At 39.7% G+C, this 25,330-nt stretch overlaps 1 protein-coding gene across 1 annotated transcript; it reads right to left on the bottom strand.

The window, feature by feature from the left end:
• Positions 1-60: 60 nt before the first annotated feature.
• Positions 61-24,535, bottom strand: LOC127961485 (insulin receptor substrate 2-B). The gene is made up of 2 exons (XM_052560623.1): positions 20,750-24,535; positions 61-2,372 (listed from the first exon to the last, which is right to left on the bottom strand). The coding sequence occupies exons 1-2, from the start codon at positions 24,216-24,218 to the stop codon at positions 2,368-2,370; spliced, it is 3,474 nt and encodes a 1,157-aa protein (XP_052416583.1). The 5' UTR covers positions 24,219-24,535; the 3' UTR covers positions 61-2,367.
• Between the last annotated feature and the right edge of the window lie 795 nt (positions 24,536-25,330).

Raw genomic sequence — 25,330 nt, 5'->3', positions numbered from 1 at the left:
CATTAGTCTGCTCTTATTCAGTAACAGATTTATAATGAAAACAAACGACACTTAAACATGTCACAGGAACTTTTTTTATTGCAATAGCTCTATTGAAAGCAAAAGAAAAAGATAAATACAAACACTAAGCAATGCTTAAAAATGATTTGTCTGATATCACTCACTTTTTCCCCACCAGAGGAAAAAGGAAATGTCAATCAACTGCAGAAAAAGAAAGAAAGAAAAAAAATCAAAGCAGCAGTATGTACACAACCATAAAATGTTTTTCCTTTTAATAATTCCTTTCAGACTTCATCTGAAGAACTGACCTCCTCACCTGAACTGTGCTTTACGTCAAGCTCAGACAAAAACAACTGCGAACAGAACACTAGTGTACCAAAACATACAAAAACTGGCATGAGGATGCACAAACTTCTCATCTTTTTGATTCTGAAATGATGCCAAATAAAATAATTGCCTTTCAAAAAACATTCCAAAAGAAAAAAAAACTGAGCTATTAAAAAAGGGGTAATAAAAACATATTAATGCTGTACCACTGCACATCTGTACTCTATGTAATTACTTGAATCAAGTTCAATTCAATGAAAATCATGGCAAAAAGCAGTCAGCTGGATCATATACATTAGCAAAAAGCTGATATCAAATACATGTATGTGGAGTTCAACAATTTGGCTGATTTAAAGCTATCATGTATGACAGAATTTGTGTAATTCTTAGAGGTCAGTCTCACAGCTACAAATACTATGTTAACATTAGCCAAAAAAATATTCTGTACCTTTTTTTAAATATCACATTGAGGCAATCTGGGTCTTCGATACAGTTTTGGACACTGGGTAAATCTTTTCCACAAAACCAAAGCTGGGCTGTAATGGTCAATCTGTGCTAGTTAAGACTTGCTTTGGTAATTCCATGAGGAATGGATCCTTTTCGCAGACAATAGAGTTCACTTTCGTACCATTGACAGCATAACAATGAAGACTGTACAATACAGTATTTTTGCATTATTTTCCGGTCACAATGTTTCACATTTGATTGTGTCTGTTAAAACAATAGGCATTAAAAGGGAAAAATAAACATAAAATAAAAATGAAGGCTGTTTATGTAACCAAGACAAATTAACCTGAAGCTGCATGCTGAGTTTTGTGCATACTACTCTTGGGAAAATAAAAAAAATTCAATGCAACAAATGCAAAAAAACAGTGAAAAAAAAAACAAACAAAAAAAAAAAAACAGCCTTATTGAAGCAGGACATACTGCAATACTGAGAGACGGGTGTCATGGAACAAAAGAGCAGCTGGTTGGTAATACTAAAATATTAAATAGAATTAATTATAAATACAAATATTAATGAAATGTTGTGACTTTTATGTTGTTGATTGAAGGATACCCTTGGAACAGCATGCATAATGATTTATACAGACAGTTTGGGGCTTTTGTACCTTCATATTGTGCTGTTTATTTCCACTAAGTTGGAGAAGGGCTCCACTTAGAGTTTATTTATTGTGGGTACCAAAACGTAACCAGAGATCTAATTTAGATTTATTTAGATGATATAAATCACCAACTCTGTGCTCATCCTAGTGACATTTTAGCAACTGCAGCAGATTTCATCTGGGGAGTCCCAGAATAGACCCTTCCTCTTTTCCTCTGCCCCCACTCCTTCCACCCTCTCGCTCTACAGCTCTCTTGGCAAAGCGAAGGAGGTGCTGGTCAAAAATTAGTACAGGAAATTAGTATGGCTGCGCCACATGCCGAGAAGGCACCACGAGAAACACCTGGGGCCCCGCACGGGGTAAAGCAGGGCTGAAACATCAAGACTCGCCTGACACTCACAGATACTGTAGAACAGTGTTGATAGTACAAAGATCTAAAATTGAAGATGTGCGTGGAACATTGAGTGAGGACCTAACAGAGACAGACATTCGTAAAAAAAGACAGTACTGCTGTACAGTCCCATCCCATCTGCAGTCTGCACCGTACCAATATATGCTCTCTGTTAAGCAAACAGTAAACATAAACACTAAAATCTGTAATTGCACCTGAAATCTTTCTGGGAAATAAATACAATTTGTACATATGAGTGATGCTTGTAAACAGCATGCCCCTTGGCCAAACCAGACTTTTGGATTATGGTGTCTTTATAAGATGAACCTCCCTTTTTATGCAGTGAATAAAATCACAATAAAAGCACTGAACTCATACAAGACAGAACACATGGATCTGCTCTGGAGACAGCACATGAACAAATAAAAACAACCATAGAAGTCCATTAAAACAAAAAGGATCCTTTTGTTGTGCCACAGGGGTATGTGCTAGGGCTCTTATGTTTTCCGGCATCTCTGCAGGAGCTTCATGGGACAGTCCTCTTTAGTCTGTAATGAGAAAAAAAAGAGAGAGGCAGGATTAACCCACGAACCAATTGAAGGGTGGATACCATCACTCCCATTCAATTCATCTTAGCACTCAGTGTTTAATGGTGATGCCATTTATAGACAGTATAAATGTTAGCTCATTTTTTTTTTGAAAATCACAAGTTCATGTCATTCTATTCAAACCCATAAGACATTTGCTCATTTTGGAAACACAATTGAAGATATTATAAATGAAACCTGAGAGATTTGATTGAAAGTTCATTTCAGAAATTTGATTTATTCTTGCATAATAAAGTGTTATGTTTCTAGTTCTCAATCATCATGTTTGATGTGCTCTATGTTTATGCATTGATCAAGGTTTACATATGAATACAAGCGTACTTGGATATCATTCACAAAGTTTTTGTATAATGGACTTCAAATGGAAGGGCAGAAAATGCATAGATTTCATAAAAAAATATCTTCTTTTAGTGTTAAAAGATGGAATAAAGTCTTATAGGTGTGAGTAAATGATGACAGAATGCAGTGTTTTTTTTTAATTCAGTTTGAAAGGAATTTGGCAGGACCATCCTATCATGATGATTCACAACTATCTTGACTTTCCTTGATCCAGTCTTTCCTTGTAATACCGGTCCCGTCTAAGGATAACATGACGTGCCCTTCACCTGCACTGACCCTCTCTATCCCCTTACAGCTCTGGCAGGCAGTGGGGTTGTACGGTGGCCTGCTTTGACCCTGGTACACAGAAGCAGTGCCTTTGATAAAGGGCTTTGTCTGACCTAACAATGGTGGTGGGGGCACAATGCCGCCGCTTTCAGAGCTCTCTGCACAGCGGCGTCTGGAGCGGCAGGAATGCTGCTAGTTTATTGTTCAACTGAAGGGCAGGTCTGATGGGGTACCAAAGGTCCTAGAGTTCCTCCCGGCCTCGATGCCATCATAACCCCACAGTGACAACCACACCCTCAGTTCACCAGGAGAGATGCTATTAACAACCCCAATGTGCTGAAGTCAACATGGGTGTCATCTTCAACTTTGGCTTAAGACAGAAAGAAGTTGCAATCTCTCTTCCTGCTCACACACAAAGCAATCCAAATCAAGGCAACCAGTTTCAGAAGTTTAACAACGTCCAATTTATGTTGGCCTGATGTTACATATGAACCACCTTCACAGAATCCAATATCTGATCCAGGCCAGGGCACATCAAAAAGTTGATTTGTCTGCTAGCCAGTTCTGGTTTGTACTTGCCTTGGCAACATTCGAGGAAGGAAAGCAGTACTCAAACATAAAACAAAACAAATCTCTTCAACCTAAAACAGGAAGCCAACAAGTAGTTAGCCTTACTACTGTGCACATGCAAGCAAACAAAGATGACCATTTTTAGTATAAGCACATCCAGTTTGAGTCAGTGATGTGTTACATATGAACCACCTTCAGAGATCTGATCCAGCCATCCTCTGCCCTAAAAAGTGAACGGCAGTACCTTCAGCGTCACTGCATGGACACCAAACTCCATGTGCGTCACCACACACATGGCTCACACATAATAAGCATGTCATAGTGCCATTCCACAGCAGGCCACTGCTATAAATGGGACAATGACCAAACAACTGCTGCCTCCCTTTCATTCCCAGCCTATTTTAGGAGCTGTTCTGCAAACCTACGACAGTGGGATTGCCCCTGACCCTGTGGGAGTTTCTTCTTTCACTAGTAGATGGACTTACGAAGGGTGGCACCAGCTCTTACAGACGTCATTGGTCAAGTAGGACGGTGTTGATCCGAGAAGCTGATTGGTGTCATTAAGATCACCTTTGGTGCAGCAAGGTGCTCGGTTTCATCCTGACGAAAGGAGAATCCACAAAGACGACAATTTGCTCATTAAGCGAGGGCCAGGGATGCTAAATAAGGTCACATAAGGCTACAGAAAATTAAGCATGTTCTGAAAGAAACACAAAGTGCTTAACAGACTTTTAAAAAGTCTGCACTCAAGGCTGATTTGGAGACATTTAAAAAGGCATCTAGAATAAGAGTCCCAACTATTGTATTGTCCCCTTACTGTCTTTTACTGCTGTATTTATTGATTTGTTAAACTTTCTCCTCATCTTTCTAACCTATCATCTCTTTCACCACATGATCCAGGTGGAGCATCTTATTACCAAGGTATTCTACAGAAGAAAGGTTAAAAGGTATACAATAAGACAATATTAAAATACAAGATATGATATTATAAAATAATTTCTGCAGTAATTATGGTCAGTAGTAATTGTGGTCATATGAGTGGGGACCACCACTGAGTGTAGTCTTGACCAAAATAAACTGAAATCTATTAGACACTGACACTGATAACTAAGGTGGGGGAGGGTCAATTTCCATTTAATCTGACAATGGTTTTTAAAATAAATATTACGTTTTAAAAAGATTTCCTTCATGTGACAAAGAACAATGTTCAAAGTAAATGAAACATCTAAACAATTAGAAATGTCTTTGAAATATAATTAAGACTCTTTCAGCAAGACACATTAAACTGACAGTAAAGAAAACAGTAAAGTTCACAAAAAAAAAAACTATTTCAAACACTGTTGTTTTGAACTTTCTATTATTAAAAGCCTTTCATAAAAAATAAATAAATACTTTTTTTTTTAAAAGCATCAGGGTTCTCTCGGGCACCACAAAAAAATTAGGGAACATCAACATTTCATATTTCTCAGCAACTTTTATAGTGGGAATATGGAATAATATCATGCATTATTTACAAAAAAAAAACAGTACTGAACCATACTAATAGTAGTACTAGTACTAATAGTAGTAGTAGTAGTGATAACAGTAATAGTACATGTTGAAATTACCACACTCTAATAGGGCCCTATGAAATCTGTTTAATATTTTCCTGAATTCCATTTTATTTATTTCCAAATTCTGTTATTTAATTTTTCTGGATTCTGTTTTTTCCATTTTAAATTTTACTCCACTCCCTTTTAATAGTTAAAGTTTATTCATCAAAGTATGTCTAATTAAATAAAATCATGAAACTTCTACATTTTCAAATCAATTTAATAAAAGTTTAACAACTTTAAGAACAAAGTTTAAGAACAAAAAAATTCTGTGTGTATTTGAATGTTTATGGTTATCAAATCAAGGCTTGAAATATTAATTTTATTTCTTTTAATTACTTAAAATTAAGCAAACTTTTTTTTTTTTTTTTTGCAAACAAAGGGGATTTACTATTAAATTTAAAACCTGGAAGAAATGTGGGATTATTCCTTAAAAAATAATGTTTGTTTCATTTTAGTAGTAGTAGTAGTAAACTATGTACATTCTACTGAACAATAGACTTCAAAACTGGACTTTTATTTTGACGGGTTGCAAAATAAATGAATACCTTTACAGTTCTGTGCATGTTATGAGATGCTTTTGCTCAAATCAAACAGTCAGATGCTCATGATTTGACTCTCAGAGCAGTTCTGGAGATGTTCTTCATGTGTATTCATCCTCAAGTAAGACGCCAGATGCTGAAATCACTGCGAGCGGCATGCACTAAACTGTGAATTCTGTTTTTATGAATTGATTCCACAATACTGTCTGCATGGCGGGAAAACAGAGCCCTTCAATTATACCAGCACATTTTCTCTCACCAAGGTGGCCAAAATGATTAGAACACTAGTATTTTCACCAGCTAAAAATGGTTTTAAGTCAGTCATTTCTATATTTTGCTGTAGTTTAGTGTGGCAATAGGAAATATCAGTTAACATTTCCAAACACTAATTTTTGCCATGAACTGTAATATTACAGTGAGATTTCAGCTTGCACGAGGAGTCTGACATCAGCCAGTGCTCCACACAGAGATCTGATCTCACCATCATCAGTCTGTCTGGAGTGATATGAACAAACGGAAACAGTTTAAATCCAGAAGAACTGTGGCAGTGTCTCCAAGATGCTTCAAAAAACCTAACTGCAAAGCTACAATACTGTTAAAAGTTTTAGGCACTTGTGCAAAAATGCTGTAAAATGAGGATGCTGTAAAAAAAAAAAAAAAAAAAATTCATAAATAGATTTTCTTTATCAAATTAGCTTCTATTAACTAAATTAAATCAACATTTGGTGTGATCATCCTTTGTGTTTAAAGCAGCTTTAGCCCTAAAAGAGCACTTGTGGATAGATTTTCAGGTAGCTTTACAGTTAGGTCTCTTGAAAAAACATTTTCATGTTGCCTTTGTATTCCGCTTTAAGTAAATGAAAAAAAGACAACATATATTGCGCATTTGTGGCCTGCTCTCCCGATTTAATTTCCTTGTCCTACCTGTCCCGTCTAAGTATAATATGACGTGCCCTTCACCTGCACTGACCCTCTCTATCCCCTTACAGCTCTGGCAGGCAGTGGGGTTGTACGGTGGCCTGCTTTGACCCTGGTACACAGAAGCAGTGCCTTTGATAAAGGGCTTTGTCTGACCTAACAATGGTGGTGGGGGCACAATGCCGCCGCTTTCAGAGCTCTCTGCACAGCGGCGTCTGGAGCGGCAGGAATGCTGCTAGTTTATTGTTCAACTGAAGGGCAGGTCTGATGGGGTACCAAAGGTCCTAGAGTTCCTCCCGGCCTCGATGCCATCATTACCCCACAGTGACAACAACACCATTACAAACTTTCCCACCCTCACAAAAGATCAAAGTGAACATTTCAAGTCCGAGCAAGTCCAGTTTGGGTTGGTCAGGTGTTATATATTAACAGCCTTCCTGGAATCAAAGAGATCTGAGCCAGCCGTTGCCTCAAACTGTCCTAAAAACTGAATGGCATCTGCATCCCTGCGCAGGTGCGAAGCTCTGTAACACCGCTCACACATTATACGCATGTCATAGTGCAATGCCACCATAGGAGGAACAACAACCGAACCACTGCTCCTTTTAGACTATTTCTGGAGCTGTTCTGCTAGCCTATGAGACGGTGGGATTGCCCCTGACCCCCTTGGAGTCTCTTCTTTCACTAGGACATGAACCTAAGTAACAGCAGACGTCAATCGTCCAGTAAGACTGCATTGGCACAGAGAGCCGATTCATGTGATCAAGACACCGAAGAACTTCCCCTTGATAACAGTGACCCACAAACACCAATCATGGCAATCTTGGTTGTGCCAAATACACACTCACACTCTACATCACCTTCTGTGGAAAGGAAAGTTCTCTAAAGGCAATCAGCTGACCTGTAGCAAGGCGCTTTGTTTCACCATGACGACTGGCCACATAATTCATGATACGAGAGAAAAATAGGTGGGACTTAAGCTCGTCTGAGCCACCTATGCCAGGAAACAGTCATAAAATGGGACAAGCTGATAAATTAACTGTAAGCTTCAAGGATGGCTTTATCTTTGCCTTGAGTAACTCTGTAATGTGCTAACTATTATTACTGCATTAAATATACAATATAATTCAAGAGTTTTGCGGTCAGAAATGTAAAAAAAATATTTTTATCTTCTACGCTCATAGAGCCTGTATTAATTTGATAAAAAAAAAAAATAAAAATAAAAAAAAGCAATATTGAGAAATATTTGTCGAATATGAAGTGTTTTCTATTTGAATGCATTTTAAAACGCAAAGCTGAATGTTTAGCAGCCATTATTCCAGTTTTCAGTGTCACATGATCCTTTTTTTAAGTAGCGAAAGGTAGTGTAAAAACTATTGTCAATAACACAAAGAAAAGTTTTCCTTGCGTTCAGCTTGTATTTTGCTACACTGATGCTGGATGGATCCATTCACTGACTAAAGCTGAATCAAGTGTGAGAGACCGACAGATAAATATATATAAAGAGAGAGCGAGCGCGAGAGAGAGACAGGACAGATAATAACAAAGGGGTTTATGATGTGGTTGCTAGGCAGGCACTGATTCGTCTTTGCTGTAAACGAAACACACAGGATATTACTATAAAATAAACACTGGTAGAGTAACTCACAGATACAATAATTAAACGATAAGAGCTGGTGTGACTGTGTGTGAGCGCATGTGTGTAGAAGACTCTCAGGCTCAGCACTCCATGTTCTGGATCAAAACACTCCTGTCATCTCTCAACCATAATTTGGGTCCATAGGTTTTTAGTGTTTTTTTTTTTAAAGCTCATGTTATAGCTTGCGTAGTACTCTATAGAACAACTCAACATGTGCTAAACGGCATCACACGCTCATGCGATGCGATCCACCACTGCCTCATTTGCCTGAACACATAAAAATCATTGTCAAATTGTTTAAAAGGTCAACATGTGAGGCTTAGATGTGTTTGTGCATGTCTTTGTGTGTGTGGTTAAAGGAAACTGTCATGGATCTACTAATCACTGTGCACACAAACATGGGGTGAAGGTCTCTCTAGGGAGGGGAAATTTGTTTGCTTGTGTATGGGGTCAAAATTCCGTCTCTCAACGTAGATCAGTAACTCAGTATACCAGTAAACTAGTGGGGGTTGAACTCTAAAGGCTGATACAGACTTAACGACGATCACTGACAAACACTAATGGCCCACAGCAATACATCACCTCAAAATGTAATCACAATGATTGTGCATTTCTCTGCATATAAATCAGCATCTTATGCAAGCGTTCCCTAAAAACTGCATCTGATTATGGTCAGGTGAATCCAAAACCAGCTTAACTTAAAGGTTTAGTTCACCCAACAATGAAAATTATGTAATTAATGACTCACCCTAATGTTGTTCCAAACCCATAATACCTCCGTTCATCTTCAGAACACAGTTTAACATATTTTAGATTTAGTCCAAGAGCTCTCAGTGCCTCTATTGAAGCTGTGTGTACGGTATACTGTCCATGTCCAGAAAGGTAAGAAAAACATAATCGAAGTAGTCCATGTGACATCAGACGATCAGTTAGAATATTTCGAAGCATCGAAAATACATTTTAATCCAAAAATAGCAAAAACTATGACTTTATTCAGCATTGTCTTCTCTTCCGTGTCTGTTGTGAGTGAGTTCAAAAATCTGTAGTCTGGATATCCGGTTCACGAACGGATCATTCGATGTAACCGGATCTTCTTGAACCAGTTCACCAAATCGAACCAAATAGTTTGAAACTGTTCGCGTCTCCAATAAGCATTAATCCACAAATGACTTAAGCTGTGAACATTTTTAATGTGGCTGACACTCCCTCTGAGTTCAAACAAACCAATAATAATTCATGTACTCAAACAGTAACTTACACCGACTGAACTGCTGTGAAGAGAGAACTGAAGATGAACACCGAGTCGAGCCAGATAACGAACAATAGACTGACTCGTTGCATCGAACCACATCGAACCGGTTGCTTCGGTTTTCGGATCACCAGTAGAGCTTTCAGACAGTTTGATTCAATAAACCGGTTGAAGAAAACGGTTCACCGGTTCCTTTTGCGCTCGACGTAATGGTGTCATTAGTGAGGATTGCCCTTGATTCAAGCCTTCGGTTTACCCGGGCTCATAACATTAGCACAGTATCAGTTCAGAATCAATCACCAAAAGAACCAGTTCGGTTCACAGAGACCAATTCTCTGTGTGTCAGTCTGCTTCACACTCAATCACACATGCGGAGTATCATCAGCTCCTCGGTTCTCGAATCGGAAGTGTCTGACAGAAACTGTTAACTCGAGAACGAGTCAATCTTTTGTTCGTTATCTGGCTCGGCTCTTCAGTTCTCTCTTCATAGCAGTTCAGTCAGTGTACTCTGAGTAAATCAATACTCCGGGATATTGGTTCGTTTTAACTCAGAGGGAGTGTCAGCCACATTAAAAAAAGTTAACAGCTTAACATGGTTAAGTGTGGATTAATGCTTATTGGAGATGCAAATCGTTTCAAACGATTAAGTTCGATTTGGTGAACCGATTCAAGAAGATCCGGTTACGTCGAATGATTCGTTCACGAACCGGATATCATTGAACTGTTGTGTTTTGAACTCGCTCACAACAGACATAGAAGAGAAGACAATGATGAATAAAGTCAAAGTTTTTGCTATTTTTGGCCCAAAATGTATTTGATGCTTCAACAAATTCTAACTGACCCTCTGGTGTCACATGGACTACTTTGAAGAGGTTTTTATTACCTTTCTAACCATGGACAGTAGACCGTACACACAGTAGAACTAACCCTTTAAAGACCTCAAAACCAAACAAGTGTCTAGATATTAACATGACTCGCTACTACATTTTAATGTATTTAAATCAAAAGAAAAACAGGTCTATAACATTACAAAAGTTTGGGCTTGGTAAAGTTTTGAAAGTTTTTGAAAGAAGTCTCTTATGCCCACCAAGGCTGCATTTATTTGATCAGAATACAACAAACATTATTATTGTGAAATATTACAACAACATTTTTCTATATTAACATTTAGAAATGTTCAGCAGCCATTACTATAATCTTCAGTGTCACATGATCTTCCAAAAAACATCCTCAAATATAGATTTGGTGCGTACGTAACATTTATCTTAATTCAAAAACAGTTGTGCTGCGTCTTTGATGAACATACAAAATATTTAATATATTAATATTATTACTGGTCTTATTGATGTAATTCATTGCTGTTGAATAAAAAGTATTAAATTCTAACAACAAAATCTAATTTTTTCAAGGGGGGAAAACTGATAAACTAATTTAAACTGTACTTTGTTGGTTTTTAAAATGATTTGCAGCTATATTTCAGAAAGTAATTTGCATTTTTTTTTTTTTTACATATGGAAATACAGAAGTAAAATCACATCTGGGACTGAGCCTCAGATTTAGGCCCTAAAAGCTACAGTGTCAAAGAGAGAGAATAGAAAATATTGCACTTGCTACAGAAGTAAAAGTAGATTTTATAAAGTCTAACTCATCTTTGTTGTTCTGATTCTCTCGTGTGCTTTGTAAAGCAATAAAAGAGACATAAGTGTGTGTGTGTGTTCAAAAAGAATTTAACACAGGAAAAGGATCCCGTTACCTGTGGTCCTCATTTCCTGCAATAAGAGAAATACAGTTCAGCACATGCCATGGTCGTAAATAAGGTGTGCTCTCAAAATAACGCTGTAAATATAGGCATGTGAGATGTACAGAAGAGCATGATGCTTCTTGAGCAGGACTTTAGCTCAGCACAGTTCATCTGAAACAGAGGACCTAGATCTCCCTACATAAAGCTTTATACACACATAAAATGAAAACATCAGAACATTATTCTCTAGATAAGAGGATTTCTCCACGACATAAACTAACTGGGGTCACCTGTTAATAGCACATTTCGATACATTTTTGATACTATGATAATAAAATACTGAATGTACCGGTAATTAAGCTCTACAGCCAAGCAATAAAGTTTTTTATATTGAGTAAAAATCTACCACTAAATCTAAATACAACATCACTTAAATGTGATTCATTCAGCTCACTGCAGCAATATATAATGCCTTTCTAGTAAACACTAAAATATAATCGCTAAAGAAGAAATAATTACAACACTAACTCATCTAATGTATCAGACATGAAGACACTTTAGATGATGGGGCAGATGTTACTGCAGTGGCAGCCAGCAATAATATATAAAAAAAACTGTACCAACTACAAGTATTATGAGATTTCTATGTTTTCAGAAACAGAATCATGGCATTCTGCACGGGCCCAAGATGCTCAGACCCGAGCCGAGCCTGCCCCTTCTCCAAAAACAGCTTATACTGCTGTTTTAGGTATTAAAAATAGTTCCGTTTCGTATGTAATGGCAAAGTGATTATACTTTTTTTTTTTAAGTTAATTTCAAAAAAGGTTTGGAGCATTTTTTGTTCGTTAAATATACGTTTTTACTTTTTAATTTAATGAACAAGCAGTCAGTGGCAGACAGTAAGCTGATCATATATGTTTGATAAATGTAGCCTTCTCTAATCATCACGACTTGCCGAAAAATAAAATCTATAGATATATAAAAACAATTAAAGCATATTACAATGTTTAAACGGTAAACTTGGATAAATGGATATAACCAATAGTTTGTGTGGAGAGTGGAAGCTATGCGCACTTTGGACGTGGAGGTAAGAGTAATTTATCATTCGTAACTGTAAAGGGTCTACTTTTATTTTTGATCACTCACAATAATCAACAAAATGTTGTGCTTTTATAAAATAAAGAAACATTTTTGACATTTGGTCTCGAACAGGAGCGCTTCACAATAATAAATGGAAACTCAGTGAATACATGCCTCACAGACATGATAAATATATCTATAGAAAGCTTTAAATTAGTACTTAAAATAAAACATATCAAACAATAACTCTTATTATAATCAATCCATATAGATGCATTTTCTTAAAGGCACGTCTAATGAGGAGATGGCGAACAATGCACATGACCAATTGGCAATCAAATCCAAATTCTTTAAAAATGCAGCTTTTTCAGAAGCATTAGGAACTTTTAATAACTCGCCACACTCCAACTTCTCCCCGATGCTCTGCATGGTCAGCTGCATGTGTTGCATATTGCATAGGTGATGTATAATATTTATAATAGATTATCATCATTATAACAGTATTTCATACAGTACTAACATTTGAGAGCAGTGGCACCAGCACCACTAAGTTCTACAGATGGTGAGGCCAGGAGCAGATTTGATAGCGCTGGGGGTGGTGTGCGTGGGTCTTCAAAATATAGATCATTTAATCATAAAATGACTATTGTTTTGAATTAATAAGTGCAGTTACTAATATTATGTCATGTTCATTTTTTTATTGTTTATACAGATTCGACAGTAAAGCACTAAGCTTGAGTTAAGATGCATACAAAATTAATTTTTATTTACAACAGTAAAAGGTGCAAAATATACTTTTAATATACAGAAAATGTAAACTTGTAGGACAAGTTTGTTTGCATCGCGGTCCGAGCTGATAAATGTAGCTCATTTTAGTTTCACTTTCATTTCGTTCGCTGTTTTTCAAATGCAACAGAAATGGCAGAGCTTATGAGTTGGGCAACGCGGTGGACCGCTGACAAAGATTTGTCGCACCGGCAGTCTGGAGCCCTGCTATGTGTGCTCTGTGCGTATATAGGCACAATTAAATTCATCTAATTAATTAGAGGCTTTGTAATTAATTAATCGAAATTAAATCGCATTTTAAATCGCATATAAATATTTGACCAGAGAACAGTGACAAGTATTTTTTTTTCACATGGATTTATAGTATACCATTGAATAATGACTGAATACATAAGCAACAAAATATTGCAGACCAGTGCAATTTTTGCCATTAAGTGTACAATAGCATATTTAGAAATAATTTAGAAATAGTACATTTCAGAAATTCAGGAAGCTTATAGGTGCTGGAACCTTCTGTAAAGTGTTTAAGTAAAACACAATACTGTCAAGTACATTCAGAACATTGGAAACCCTGACTATTAGAAAACATCTCTCTGTTGCTTAAGAGGCCATAACATACTTAGTCCAACTCTCAATAACCTTGGCCAAAACAATAAAGAGTTCAACATAAAGTGCCAGTTGCACCAACAAAATACTTTGTTATAGGTGACACTTGAGGCTCGATGTGCTGCGGTGATATGCGAACGCTAGTTGGTGCTCCAGTATAATCGGTTCGCCGAAACTCATCCAGTGAGAAACGTTCCGCGGTGCAAAAATAAGTTATTAAAAATGCGGGAAATTTTGTCTGTAATTAATTAATCTTAATTAACGCGTTATTTTTTGTGTAATTAATTATTCTCAATTAACGCGTTAAAGTCCCGGCCCTAATATATATATATATATATATATATATATAAAAGACATGGCCCGATCCCAGCCCGAATGGACTCAGAATGTCGGGTTCTGAGGGTCTTGCAGACCTCTACTCTGGAATATCACATAAATAACACCCATAACATATTATAATTCCAACATTCCATGATATTAGCATCTAATAACTGTAACATGGTACCATCACAGAACATTTATGTACAGAAAGGTGTGCACAGAAAAAGGCTTCACAATAAAACATAGCCTAGTTTCAGAGAAAACTACAGAGATGCATAAACTATTAAACATGCCGCAAAGACCAAAATAACCATTTCCAACATTTCTCTGCTTATTTGGACAATCTGTGACAATTCTAGGCTACCATGGCTGTTTACCTCGTGATGTGTGATAGTCCCAGAGTGAGCTCTGAAAAGCGCTGTGTGTTGTGATTAAAACGCATTCCTGTGTAGTTATGCACTCGCTAATTTACATTCCAACACCACAAAGAGTGAACATACCCCATATTCAGACAGGCCCGTGTACCAGGCGTAGCCAAAACATTGCCTTATTAACATCCCAGTGTCACACACAGTTGACCTGCTCTCATCGTCAGACTCCAAATAAAATCTATTTAGACTAAATTGGGCTTGAGGTTAGAGGGGCTGGAAGCAATTTTATCCATTCTGCTTTCTTGTGCCATTTTACTTGTGCTAACTTCAAATGTCTTGCTTCCAAAACCTCGCCTGCAATCACATCTCTGTAAACCTTAATCTGCAAAATGTTTCTTATTGGCAAAAAAGCACATCACTTGACACTCTTTTTGCTGTTTGCCCAGTAAAAAGCTGTCACAGTATACAGGTGAGATTTCTCATGATGCCTATTTCAAGGATAATTGTCAGGTATGGACATTTATAACAAACCACTGGTAAAAATCTTTTAAACAAGCTTTATAATAAACCACCAGTTTTAACAATGATTTGGTCAGAGGCTGACTGAGCAGGATGTAGCTGCTTGTGCTGTTGATGATTGAGTATTCATAAAGTGGCACTATCCAGCAGTAACACCAGCAGTTAAAGCTACAGCGGGAAGCAAAAGAGACAGTGCCCTTAATGCATGCCATGGGTTTGGTAGAGGTAATTAAGAATGAACGAGGAGAAATCACATGAAAGGAGGCAATGACTTTAGCATTTTGACTGACCCATTATGTTGTTCATGCAATAAAACCCTGTCTCTTATGTTTGTGCTAAATCCACAAAATGATCTGAATGAATAGCTAAACAATGGTGTAAATGGGAAGGCTAATTAAACATACACAACTCACCCACTTAGATTTCACTGCTTTGTCGTGTCAAAAATCAAACTTTAAATTACTGACTTGAACACATGATCTGTACATTTTTAGTAAGCAACCTGCTTGTTAAAATTAAGAGTACAGCGCAATAAAAATATAAAAATTGTATTTGTCATTTTTTTCCATTAGTGTATTGTGAGCAGTAGTGTAAGTAATAGGGCTGGGTTTTGAAACAAATTTCACAATTCGATTCTTAGATTTACTCGTGATTCAAATAAATTTGGATTATTTTGGATATATATATCAGGTACAGTAGGATACATGCCAAATTTGATTTATAAATAAACTGAGGGGCTACGGTGATCTGTCAGTCCACATTAAACAGTGCCAAAATGCCATTCATAGTTTGAATAACGCAATACAATAGACAGAGTTCCGTCCATTAACTGAAAAAAGGCTAGACTAATCGATTCTTGGGATTTAAGAATCTATATTGTTCCGTTAAAATGAGAATCAATTAAAATAGAGATATTTTTTACCCAGCCCTAGCAAGTAATGTTTACTTATTTGCCAAATGTGTCAACATTCAGTGTAACTGGAACATGAATTTACATTTTTTTTAAAACCACCTCAAGGACTTTGCTTCCTTGTTTCAGAATACCACTGCATGCCAATGAGTGCAACAGTACTTTGGTAATGATTACCACATTCACATACTTGCGTACTCAAGTAACACGCCACTACTGTTGTACAATAAGTTAAAAGGGATACTCCATCACTTAGCCCCATGTCGTTCCAAGCCCGTAAAAGCTTTGTTCATCTTTGGAGCACAATTTAAGATATTTTGGATGAAAACCAAGAGGCTTGAGACTGTCCTATAGACTGCCAAGTAAATTACACGGTCAAGGTGCAAAAATGTATGAAAGACGTTGTCAGAATAGTCCATCTGCCATCAGAGGTTCAACCGTAATGTTAAGAAGTGACGAGAAATGTTTTGCAAAAGAAAACAAAAATATCTTTATTCAACAATTCATCTCCTCTGTGTCTCCATATCAACGTAGTGCCATTTTGGAGAATATCCACTGACCGCAAGCAGCTTACATGCTTCGGTGTAAGCCACGCCACAAGGACACATTTTCTACGTACATTTATGCTTTGATTTGAAAGAAAATAGTGCATTCCTTGTGGCACTACTGATGGCAATTGGACTATATATATATACTATTCTGTACTTTGACAGTGTTTTTTACTTGAAAGTAAGTGGGACAGTTACAAGCCTCCTGGTCATCCAAAATATCTTAAAATGTGTTCTGAAGATAAAAGAAGCTTTTACGGGTTTGGAACAGCATGGGGTTAAGTGATTAATGACAAAATTTTCATTTTGGGGTAGAGTATCCCTTTCAGAAATAGTGAAAAAGAGGTCAATAATCCTGAAATAAGAGAGAAAGAGAGAGATTGAGAAAGACAACTTGCTGGACTGAGTCATAGCTTCTCCAGGTGGATGAACGCAGCAGGCTTAAGAACAACATTTTTCAACACTGATGCATTTCCTGCAGCACTTGTCCCGCACTGCAAAATGCGGAGACTATAAGCCCACATCAAAGAAAGCAGTGGATGAGCCAACAAAACATGCACAAGCTTGATACACGAAACTCTACAACATGATTGGTTCCATCACCTGGTAGCAATAGAACAAACGGAGCTCTGCAGACCACTGAAGCCCTGAAAGATTCCACACAAAAAAAAAAAAAACATTGAGAAACTAATTCTACCTACGTCCTACTAAAATGTATACATTTTTGCTAAAATTTTCTGTATTATAAGCATGGGAACTTTTGAAAATTGAGGTGTGAAAGAGAGAGAGAGAGAGAAAATCAAATAGTACCAGGGAGAAAAGAGAGCGTCAGAAGCCCGTCACTTGCTGATTTACGGACATTTTGTATCTATGACTCAAAAACAACAAGTAGGCACTAGTGAAGCAAATCCAGCTGATATCACACCAAGTGAAAGAAGTTATTGATATTAAATATAATAAACCCAATGGTTCAGACACAGCATAAAAAGTTTTGAATGATGTGGCTGCTGTTACACTAGCCATGTGCAAACCAAGTGAGTGTCTAGGCCACACAGCAATGATGCAATGCATACATGAAGCGGAGGATCATTTTTGAGATAATTCACTGACTTTTGGAAAGACAACAAATGGCCACTCTATAGTTACAAACACAGACATTTAGAGAAGTCAATGGTTTTAGGTCAGTTATTTCTATTTGCTGCTGCAATGCGTCAGTAGGAAATATTCATTTACATTTCTAAACATTAATTTTGCCATTAATTGTAATACTCCAGTGAGATTTTATACACACAAGGAGAGAGACAGCCACTGCTCTCAACAGTAAGTCTGGAATGACATGAAGAAACAGAAAAAAACTAAAGATTAAAACCAGAAGAAATGTGGCAGCATCTCCATAGATGCTTTAAGAAACAGAACTGCAAAACTGCCTTAAAAATTACGCACATTGATAAATAAAATCAATTTATGACACTTTTTGAAAGCATCTTCACTGTAAAGCATTTTTACACAAGTGCCTAAAACTTTTCACAGTACTGTAGTTTTGCAGGTAGGATCTTGATGTTGATTTAGTCCGTCTCAGTTTGTTCTTGATCAGATCTCCGTGTGGAGCACTGGCTGCTGTCAGACTCCTTGTGGAAACAAAAATCTCACTGGAATTCTTACAATTAATGGCAAAAGGAATGTTTGGTAACGTAAACTGATATTTCCTACTCGCACACTACAGCAAAAAGATAGTACAGTAGAGCATATCACAAAAAAGAAAAAAAAATGTATAGACCTGGTATTAGTTTTGGGCGATGTGGTAATTTTTCAAATAGTCATATCGTCAGCCCGTGAGATCAACGATACACGATATTATCGTGCATTGTGGAGCAAGAGAGAGACTTTGTTCTTTTCATAAAACTATTTGGTGTTTTAAACCGCGCTGCTACATGAGAAAGATCCTATGGAATCACCAATAATCGAAAAATATATACTTTCAAACATACACTAACATTAAATATAAAAATACTGTATTTAAAACAGCTAGTTCATATATAGTCCGATGCAACTGTCATATCGCTCGTCCTGTGACAAATTTGCCGCATCTATGCACGGAAGTCTAAATGTTCAGCAAAATCAGTCAACAGTGAAAAACAATAGTAGATTTCATTTAAAGTCCAACAGTTTAACACTAATATTGGACATAATGAACACGTTAAATATAAAGTATTCAAAACAGGTAAGTTCATATATTTGGAGTAAAGTTGAATTGTACTGCTGCATCATACAGCGCTCCGGACCGCACACCTCATGATGAGACCGACGCACCGCCACAGAAACAAGAATGAGATTCTTTCTATCGTAACTGTGGCATTAAACTCAGTTAGTGAGGGCTCGTTTAAAATATTGCACATATATAGGCCATTCAGATTACTTGTTAAAGTGCAATGAAATACCTTATCTGCAGACGATGTACGTCTTTTTGAGGATGGAGACTTTGTAACGGCCAAAACTATGTATTTTGCATGCATCACATTATAATGCGGTGTGCATGAGAATAATAAGGTGGCAGAGCAAATTTATCATCCATAATGGTCATCACCACATAGTGTGTGTTAGAAGTTAAGTGATAAGTATTTTAGAGAAGGACTACATGAGAACCACTATGGATGAGAAGTTCACTCTGCAGCCTTATTATTTTGTCTTTTCTTTATTTGTAATGCAAAAAAAAAGAAAAAAAAAGGAAAAGAGTTATTCTCTCATGAATGAGAAGAGCACGTTGCCGTATACCAGCCATTAAACTTTTTCACTGACTACAGGCCCTGATCCTCTTTTGCATGCACTGTGTGTGTGTGTGTGTGTGTGTGTGTGTGTGTGTGTGTGTGTGAGATGCGATGCAGAAGAGAATTAGCTAGATTATAATAGGCCACCTAATAAAACTAAAAATAGTTATTATTATTAAATACATTAATAGGAGAATGAGCCTAATATAGTCTTGACTATCGACAGAGAAATCTGCTTGCGTTGATATCTGATTATTGTTAATACACGATTACTATCTACTATCAGATACTATCTACTATTGGTTTACTATGTAAATAAACTTTAAATCTGCAGGTCGAACTCCTTGTATAACATTAAACTTTTTTTTCTGAGCATTAGTCAACACTGATATCAAAGAGGGAGACAGTAATGGCCCAGAAATTACCCTGCAGCTTTAATAAACTAGTGAAGACTACTGAAATGGTAGCCTACACACAGTGCCCTTAACAGTATGGCCGTGTATTGCAGATCCTTTAGCCAATGACATATCATGCAAAATATTTTACAGCTAAACCCTGCAGTTTATATCTGTAACTAGTTGGCGGCAATGGTGCCTGAAAATAAAGTTGCCCGTGTATCATCACCTGAGTCATACATCTACAACATTTGTTTGCCAAAGGAAAAAAAGGGTACGAGAGAAAGCAAGAGGGTGAGAGAGATGCTAGAAAGTTATCACATGCTTTTAACCAATCTTTTCTCTCTCTCTCTCTCACACACACACACATCCATCTCTGCTTCAACTATGATAAACAAATGAGTCATCTAGGGCTCACTGAGAACACTGACTCACTAACGCTTCATTCTCTCACTCCTCCTGCAGCAACACACACTCAGCCAAGCACACAGCAGCTCCTAAACAAAGTGGATATAAAAAAGAAAAACATTCAGGGCAAAAGAGTTAGAGAATTCACAACAGGGAGGAGATGCCAAGAGAAGGGGGTCCATTACAATAAAGATGTGTTTTGTACACACTTAAAGGGATCGTTCATCCAAAATTGTACAATTCTGTCATCATTTATTCATGTTGTGTCATTCCAAACCTCTAAGAATGAATTTCTTCTAGTTACACAAAATAAGATATTTCAGAATGTTGCAACTGTTTTTGCCCACACAATTAAAGTCAACGCTGTGCAAACAGCATTAGACTTACAGCACAGACAAAATAAATAAAACATTGAGACATTTTATGTTATTGTTACTATATTTTATGTTACACAGAAGAAAGTCAGCCAGGTTTGGAATGACAGGTTGAGTACTAAATGAATAAAGCAGCTAATCTTTTTAACTAGACTACTTTATTATTTACAAAATAAAAATGATTCCTCTAGTATTGAAACACTGCAAACTGAGACCAAGGCTGACATACTCAAGAAAAGTATATTTTATATCATTATATTAAACATTTAAATCAGAGACACTCACTGCCAGAAATAGAAGTCTGATTAGAAAAAGAAAAAAAGAGATTTAAGAAGACATGACTATAAAGAAAATCACTAATTTTTAAGATTGCTCACCTTTAGACACCGAAGTAAGCCCCTCAGATTTCACTAAATCTATGCCGACATAGGCACCGTTCTCTGGAGGAGGAGCGCTGGACGATGACAAGGGAAGCGCATCATGCCTGTTCGCAGGCCGGAGGTCGTCTCTCAGGTCTAGGGCGATGTAGTTCAGGCCATTCTGGTGTTCCACAGGTAGAGTCCTTGCAGACCTCACAGAGGGGGAATTGTCTCTATCTGAGGAGTTTCCATGTGTTGCCTCACTGCCAGATGTCATGCCGTCAGTCCAAACACAGTCAAAGTTCTGACCCTTGCTGCGGCCCACCTGCTGAGCCCCACTATTGCCAGGCACTGTGCCATTGGTGTCCGGGCCACTTCCACCTGATGCTCCTGATGATGTGACAAAGGTCTCCGAGCTGTGTCTCCGCCTGCCCTGGGGGTCAGCACGGACAACCTTAGGCTCAGTCGGGGGGCTGAAGGGGAAAAAGTGTTGCTCCAGGACACACAGATGCTCAAGCATGGCTGTAGGGCTCTTGGACTCCTCCTCGGGCTCAAAAGACATTTCAGCATAGTCGTCAGGCTTACCCACCGGGAGCCCACTGCAGTGGGAGGATGAGGAGGGCCAGATATATGAAGGAGGATTCCAGGGGGCCACCAGGGAGGGGCGTGGGGACCGACTCTTTGGTGGAAGACCATCCACCTCGACAGACATGTAATCCTGTGGCAGCGGAGACTTGCGCTGCTCACGGTTGATGCTTTGGATTGAGGGGGAGCCTTCAGCAGACAACGAACAGGCAGAATATGTGGGCCGATCCCCAGATTCAATATTAATGTATTCTCCAGGGCTGGAAGGACGCATTGGCACTTCTCCTGCTCGCAGAGAGCCGTGCAAACTCCGCCTTCCCAGGGGCAGGCGGTTTGGCCGAATGGCACGGTGGTCTGTGAAGCCATTATGTTGAGAGGACTCAGGAGGTGGGCACCTGCTACTACGATCTGGGGTGGCTGTGGGTGAAATGTAGAGCGGTTTTGCTGGGGAACTCATTGGGACGTAATCGTCATGCTCAGCCTGCTCTCTGGATGGAGCTTTGTATGAGCGAGGGAGGGAGAAATACGGACTGTGGGACTTGGGGACACCAGGAGTGGTCAAGGCATAATAATTTTCAGCAGAAACCTTTTGAGCATTAGCTGTGGTGCTGCTCTGAGACATATCCATGTATCCTGCATTCTCATGGCGGTCTGAGGCTCTACGTCCCACTGCTCGTCTGCTAATGTCAGGGCTGGATGGGACGGGAGAGTCAGTAGCCCCACTTCTACCAGGGAGCATCATCATATAGCCTTGAGAGTCCGTGTGCTGGGGAACATGTAAAGCAGTACTTGGGACTTGTGGAGAGGCAGAGAGGAGAATATTTGGTTGCATAGGCATGTAGTCTGCATCACTAGTGGAGGGCAGCACACCTGCCATCATGGGCATGTATCCATCATCCTTAGACGCGTCTGCAGGCCTTAGGCTAGGGGGCCGGTCCTGGCTGTGTTCAGAACTGGAGCTGTAGTCAGAGCAGAGGGAGGAGGAGGTAGAGACAGTCTGGACACTGCCACCCCAAGAGCTACTCTCAGCCACAGCCTCGTCCAGCGAGAAGGTGGTCTGGGTCATCTTCTGATAAACAGCAACTCCAGCAGCACTAGCGCCCCCAACCTGCCTGGAGAAGGAGGGAGTCCGCCTCCTTAAAGAGCCTGATCGTGAATCTTCATCTGCACTCTCATCTTTGATGGCCTCAGCTGCACTCGTTCCATACATGTCACGATTGCCATAGCCCATAGCCATGTAGCCATTGAGGCAGTGCTCCTCACGGATCGGTGGGGTGTTTCCCAGGGAGTCAGGGGTGTTGCTGCGCACTCTGAAATACCTGAAGTCTCCGGGGCTGGAGCCATACTCATCAGAGGAGTTAAAACCTCCATCACTCGGGGATCCACAAATGGACGCGCTGGAGGGGCGAGTGATCGTGTCTGACACAGAGCCATGGCCGCTGCTGCTGGACATGCTGATGGGACTGGTGGTAGAAGGAAAGTGTGACACTGGCAGCGAGGCAGAACGGGCATGATAAGTGGAGCCTGGCGGGGCACGAATATAGCGGGCCCCTGTCCCACTACTACTCTCCTGTCGGCTCAGGTTAGCACGGGCTGTGTTGAGATGAATTAGGCTACCTGTCACAGAGCGAAAGGGGCGGTTCATTGTGCTTTCTCCCTCGCTGGAGGTGCGGAATCGGTAGCCACTTGCTCCACTGCTCTTCCTGCTGGGTGGCGTGCCCACCACAGACTCGGTCCGAGACCGCCGCTGAAGCCCCGTCTGGCTGGGCGGGAGGTTGCCCAAGTGTCGCCGCGTGGTGATGAAACCCATCGGGTTGGTGCCAGAAGACTGGCTTTTGCTTCTGGGCCTGAACTCGGCATACGCCTTCAGTGCCTTCATGGTCTCTAGAATGGTCTCGTGCATGTTCTGAGCCACCACAGAATCATCCACCTGCATCCAAACTTCCCCAGGCCCTATAGACGAAGAGCGGCCGACCTCGATGAAGAAGAAGCTCTCTGAATGGCCGCAGCGTCTGATGTTCATCAGCTGCAAGTTCACGCAAGGCGTCTCAGAGTTCAGCTTCACCAGGTGAATGCTCTTGGCGGACAGACAGAGTCTATACACACCAGTTAGATTCTTCGTCTGGCCCAAGCCCTTCGGTTTAACATTTACCTGCCATACTTCCTTAAAGTCAGTCCCAGGGGTCACAGTACCGTATCCATCGTCAATCTCATCCGCGTCCAGGTGGCCTTTCTTGCCCTCACACATGAGCTCACTGAGCGCCTGGTACCACTCCTCCTGCTCATGCTCATTCTCAGCGACAATCGCAAAGTATTCATCCTTAGTATACAGAGCAATGAGATGCTTATTCTTAGAATCCGCCCTTTTATTCACGGTGAAACACTGGTAGAGACAGATCACTCTTTTGGGGGCAGAGGCGCCAGCTGAGGCGGCGGCGTTTGAGCGCAGTGTGTTTCGAAATTTCTTCTCACTGTCATAGTACTCCAGCCTGCTCGGCCCCAGACGACTTGACGCCCGCAAGACGAAAAACCTCTTGTGGCCGTGTTTCTGCTTTCTCAGATAGCCACACTTCCTAATGTCATCTGACACGGTGTTCACAGCAGGGCAAGCTGAGGTAGTAGAATGTGTGCTACTCACTGCAGAGTCCTCGAGCGCCCGGTTGAGAGAGGACGCCGATGCTTTCCTTGCCGGAGACTCCAGCTGTTGTTGTTGCTTCTGTTGATGTTGTTCCCTCGGTTGATGAAACGCGGCGTCGCCGACATCAAGTATGGAAGAGGGTTCCCCGACAGAAGTGTCTCCGTTCGCCGTTGCAGCTGCAGGTTTAGTCCCGATAGCCCGCTGTTGCGTTTCCAGCATCAACATAGCGGCTTTGCCTTCTTGGTAATTCTCGAAATTTGCCATCAGATAAAAGATTTAAGGTCACTTTACCTCAGGCTTTTAGACTGAGACCCCATGTTTGTTTGTTTGGGGGGAACCGTGTCTCAGGCGGCGCACTTAAGTCTTTTCAGTGTTGAGCTTCTGTCGGCCGCCACGTGAAAAGCAGGTATCCCAGCCAATGCTCCTCGAACTCAATGCCAGCAACTGCAACATGACCACATTTACCCGATCTATTATCGGTAGATCCTCCTAGCGGGCTACCAATCTGCTGCTTGCGCCCTGTGTACACTACGGAGCGCAGCACAAACAACTCATGACTCCTGCGTCATTCACCTGAGGGTGGGAGCAGGCAGCCGATTGAACGAGACGTGTGATTGAAAGCTGCTGTGACCAATAACGATGGACCTTGTCGGATCTACGTCAATGTCACTGTCCAATGGTTTCGCTCGGAGTTTCATAGAACTGGCAAGGTGACGTCTGATGATTGATATGCTTTTGTCCAATAAAATTCTGTAAAGCAGTTTGCGTCATAGAACGTCGAGTGTTCATTGGATGTAGCGTTTGACTGAAGAGTCAACTGCCCAATCACAGAAGGTTTCAAGGTTCCCTGTGTTGTTGATTGTGCCTTTTGGGATGCGTATCGCTTGCAAGTGTTATGTGTACAAAAGGTGATTGTGCTTAATTACATTTGTTACATGTTTGCCAAACAAGTGAATGCGTCCTTTTTTTCGGATTGACCCCATTACTATTGTAGTTTGCCGGTAATTGATATTTTAGCAAAAGTAGTCCGGATACATAATGTACTAACTTGCTAGACACTCGCGTCACAGTAACTTAGCTAACTATTGCCATTGAGTTGGTGTTTTGTAAGTGTGTGTGAGAGAATTCTTATTGTGAGCTTGGGACTGGGCTCATAGTAATAACTTGCATATCATTAAAAAAAAAAAATTCTTCAAGACTGGTCATAACTTTTTTAATTCAGTTATGAAAAGGTAGATTGGTCTTAATTGTACTGGAAAAGTAAGACTGATTACGACTTAGCAACTGCTAGTTCTTCAAACTAGTTCTTAAGGCACAGGTGGCTAAGTTTATGCAACTGGCCCTCTGATCCATCTTTTCTCCTCACAAAATCAATT

The sequence above is a fragment of the Carassius gibelio genome, chromosome B7 (assembly GCF_023724105.1).
Source record: "Carassius gibelio isolate Cgi1373 ecotype wild population from Czech Republic chromosome B7, carGib1.2-hapl.c, whole genome shotgun sequence".
Lineage (NCBI taxonomy): Eukaryota > Metazoa > Chordata > Actinopteri > Cypriniformes > Cyprinidae > Carassius > Carassius gibelio.
This window is presented reverse-complemented; position numbering and strand designations above follow the sequence as displayed.

Excerpts from the sequence above, each read along its gene's own strand:
- LOC127961485 (XM_052560623.1), bottom strand. The coding sequence starts at position 24,218 with ATGGCAAATTTCGAGAATTACCAAGAAGGCAAAGCCGCTATGTTGATG.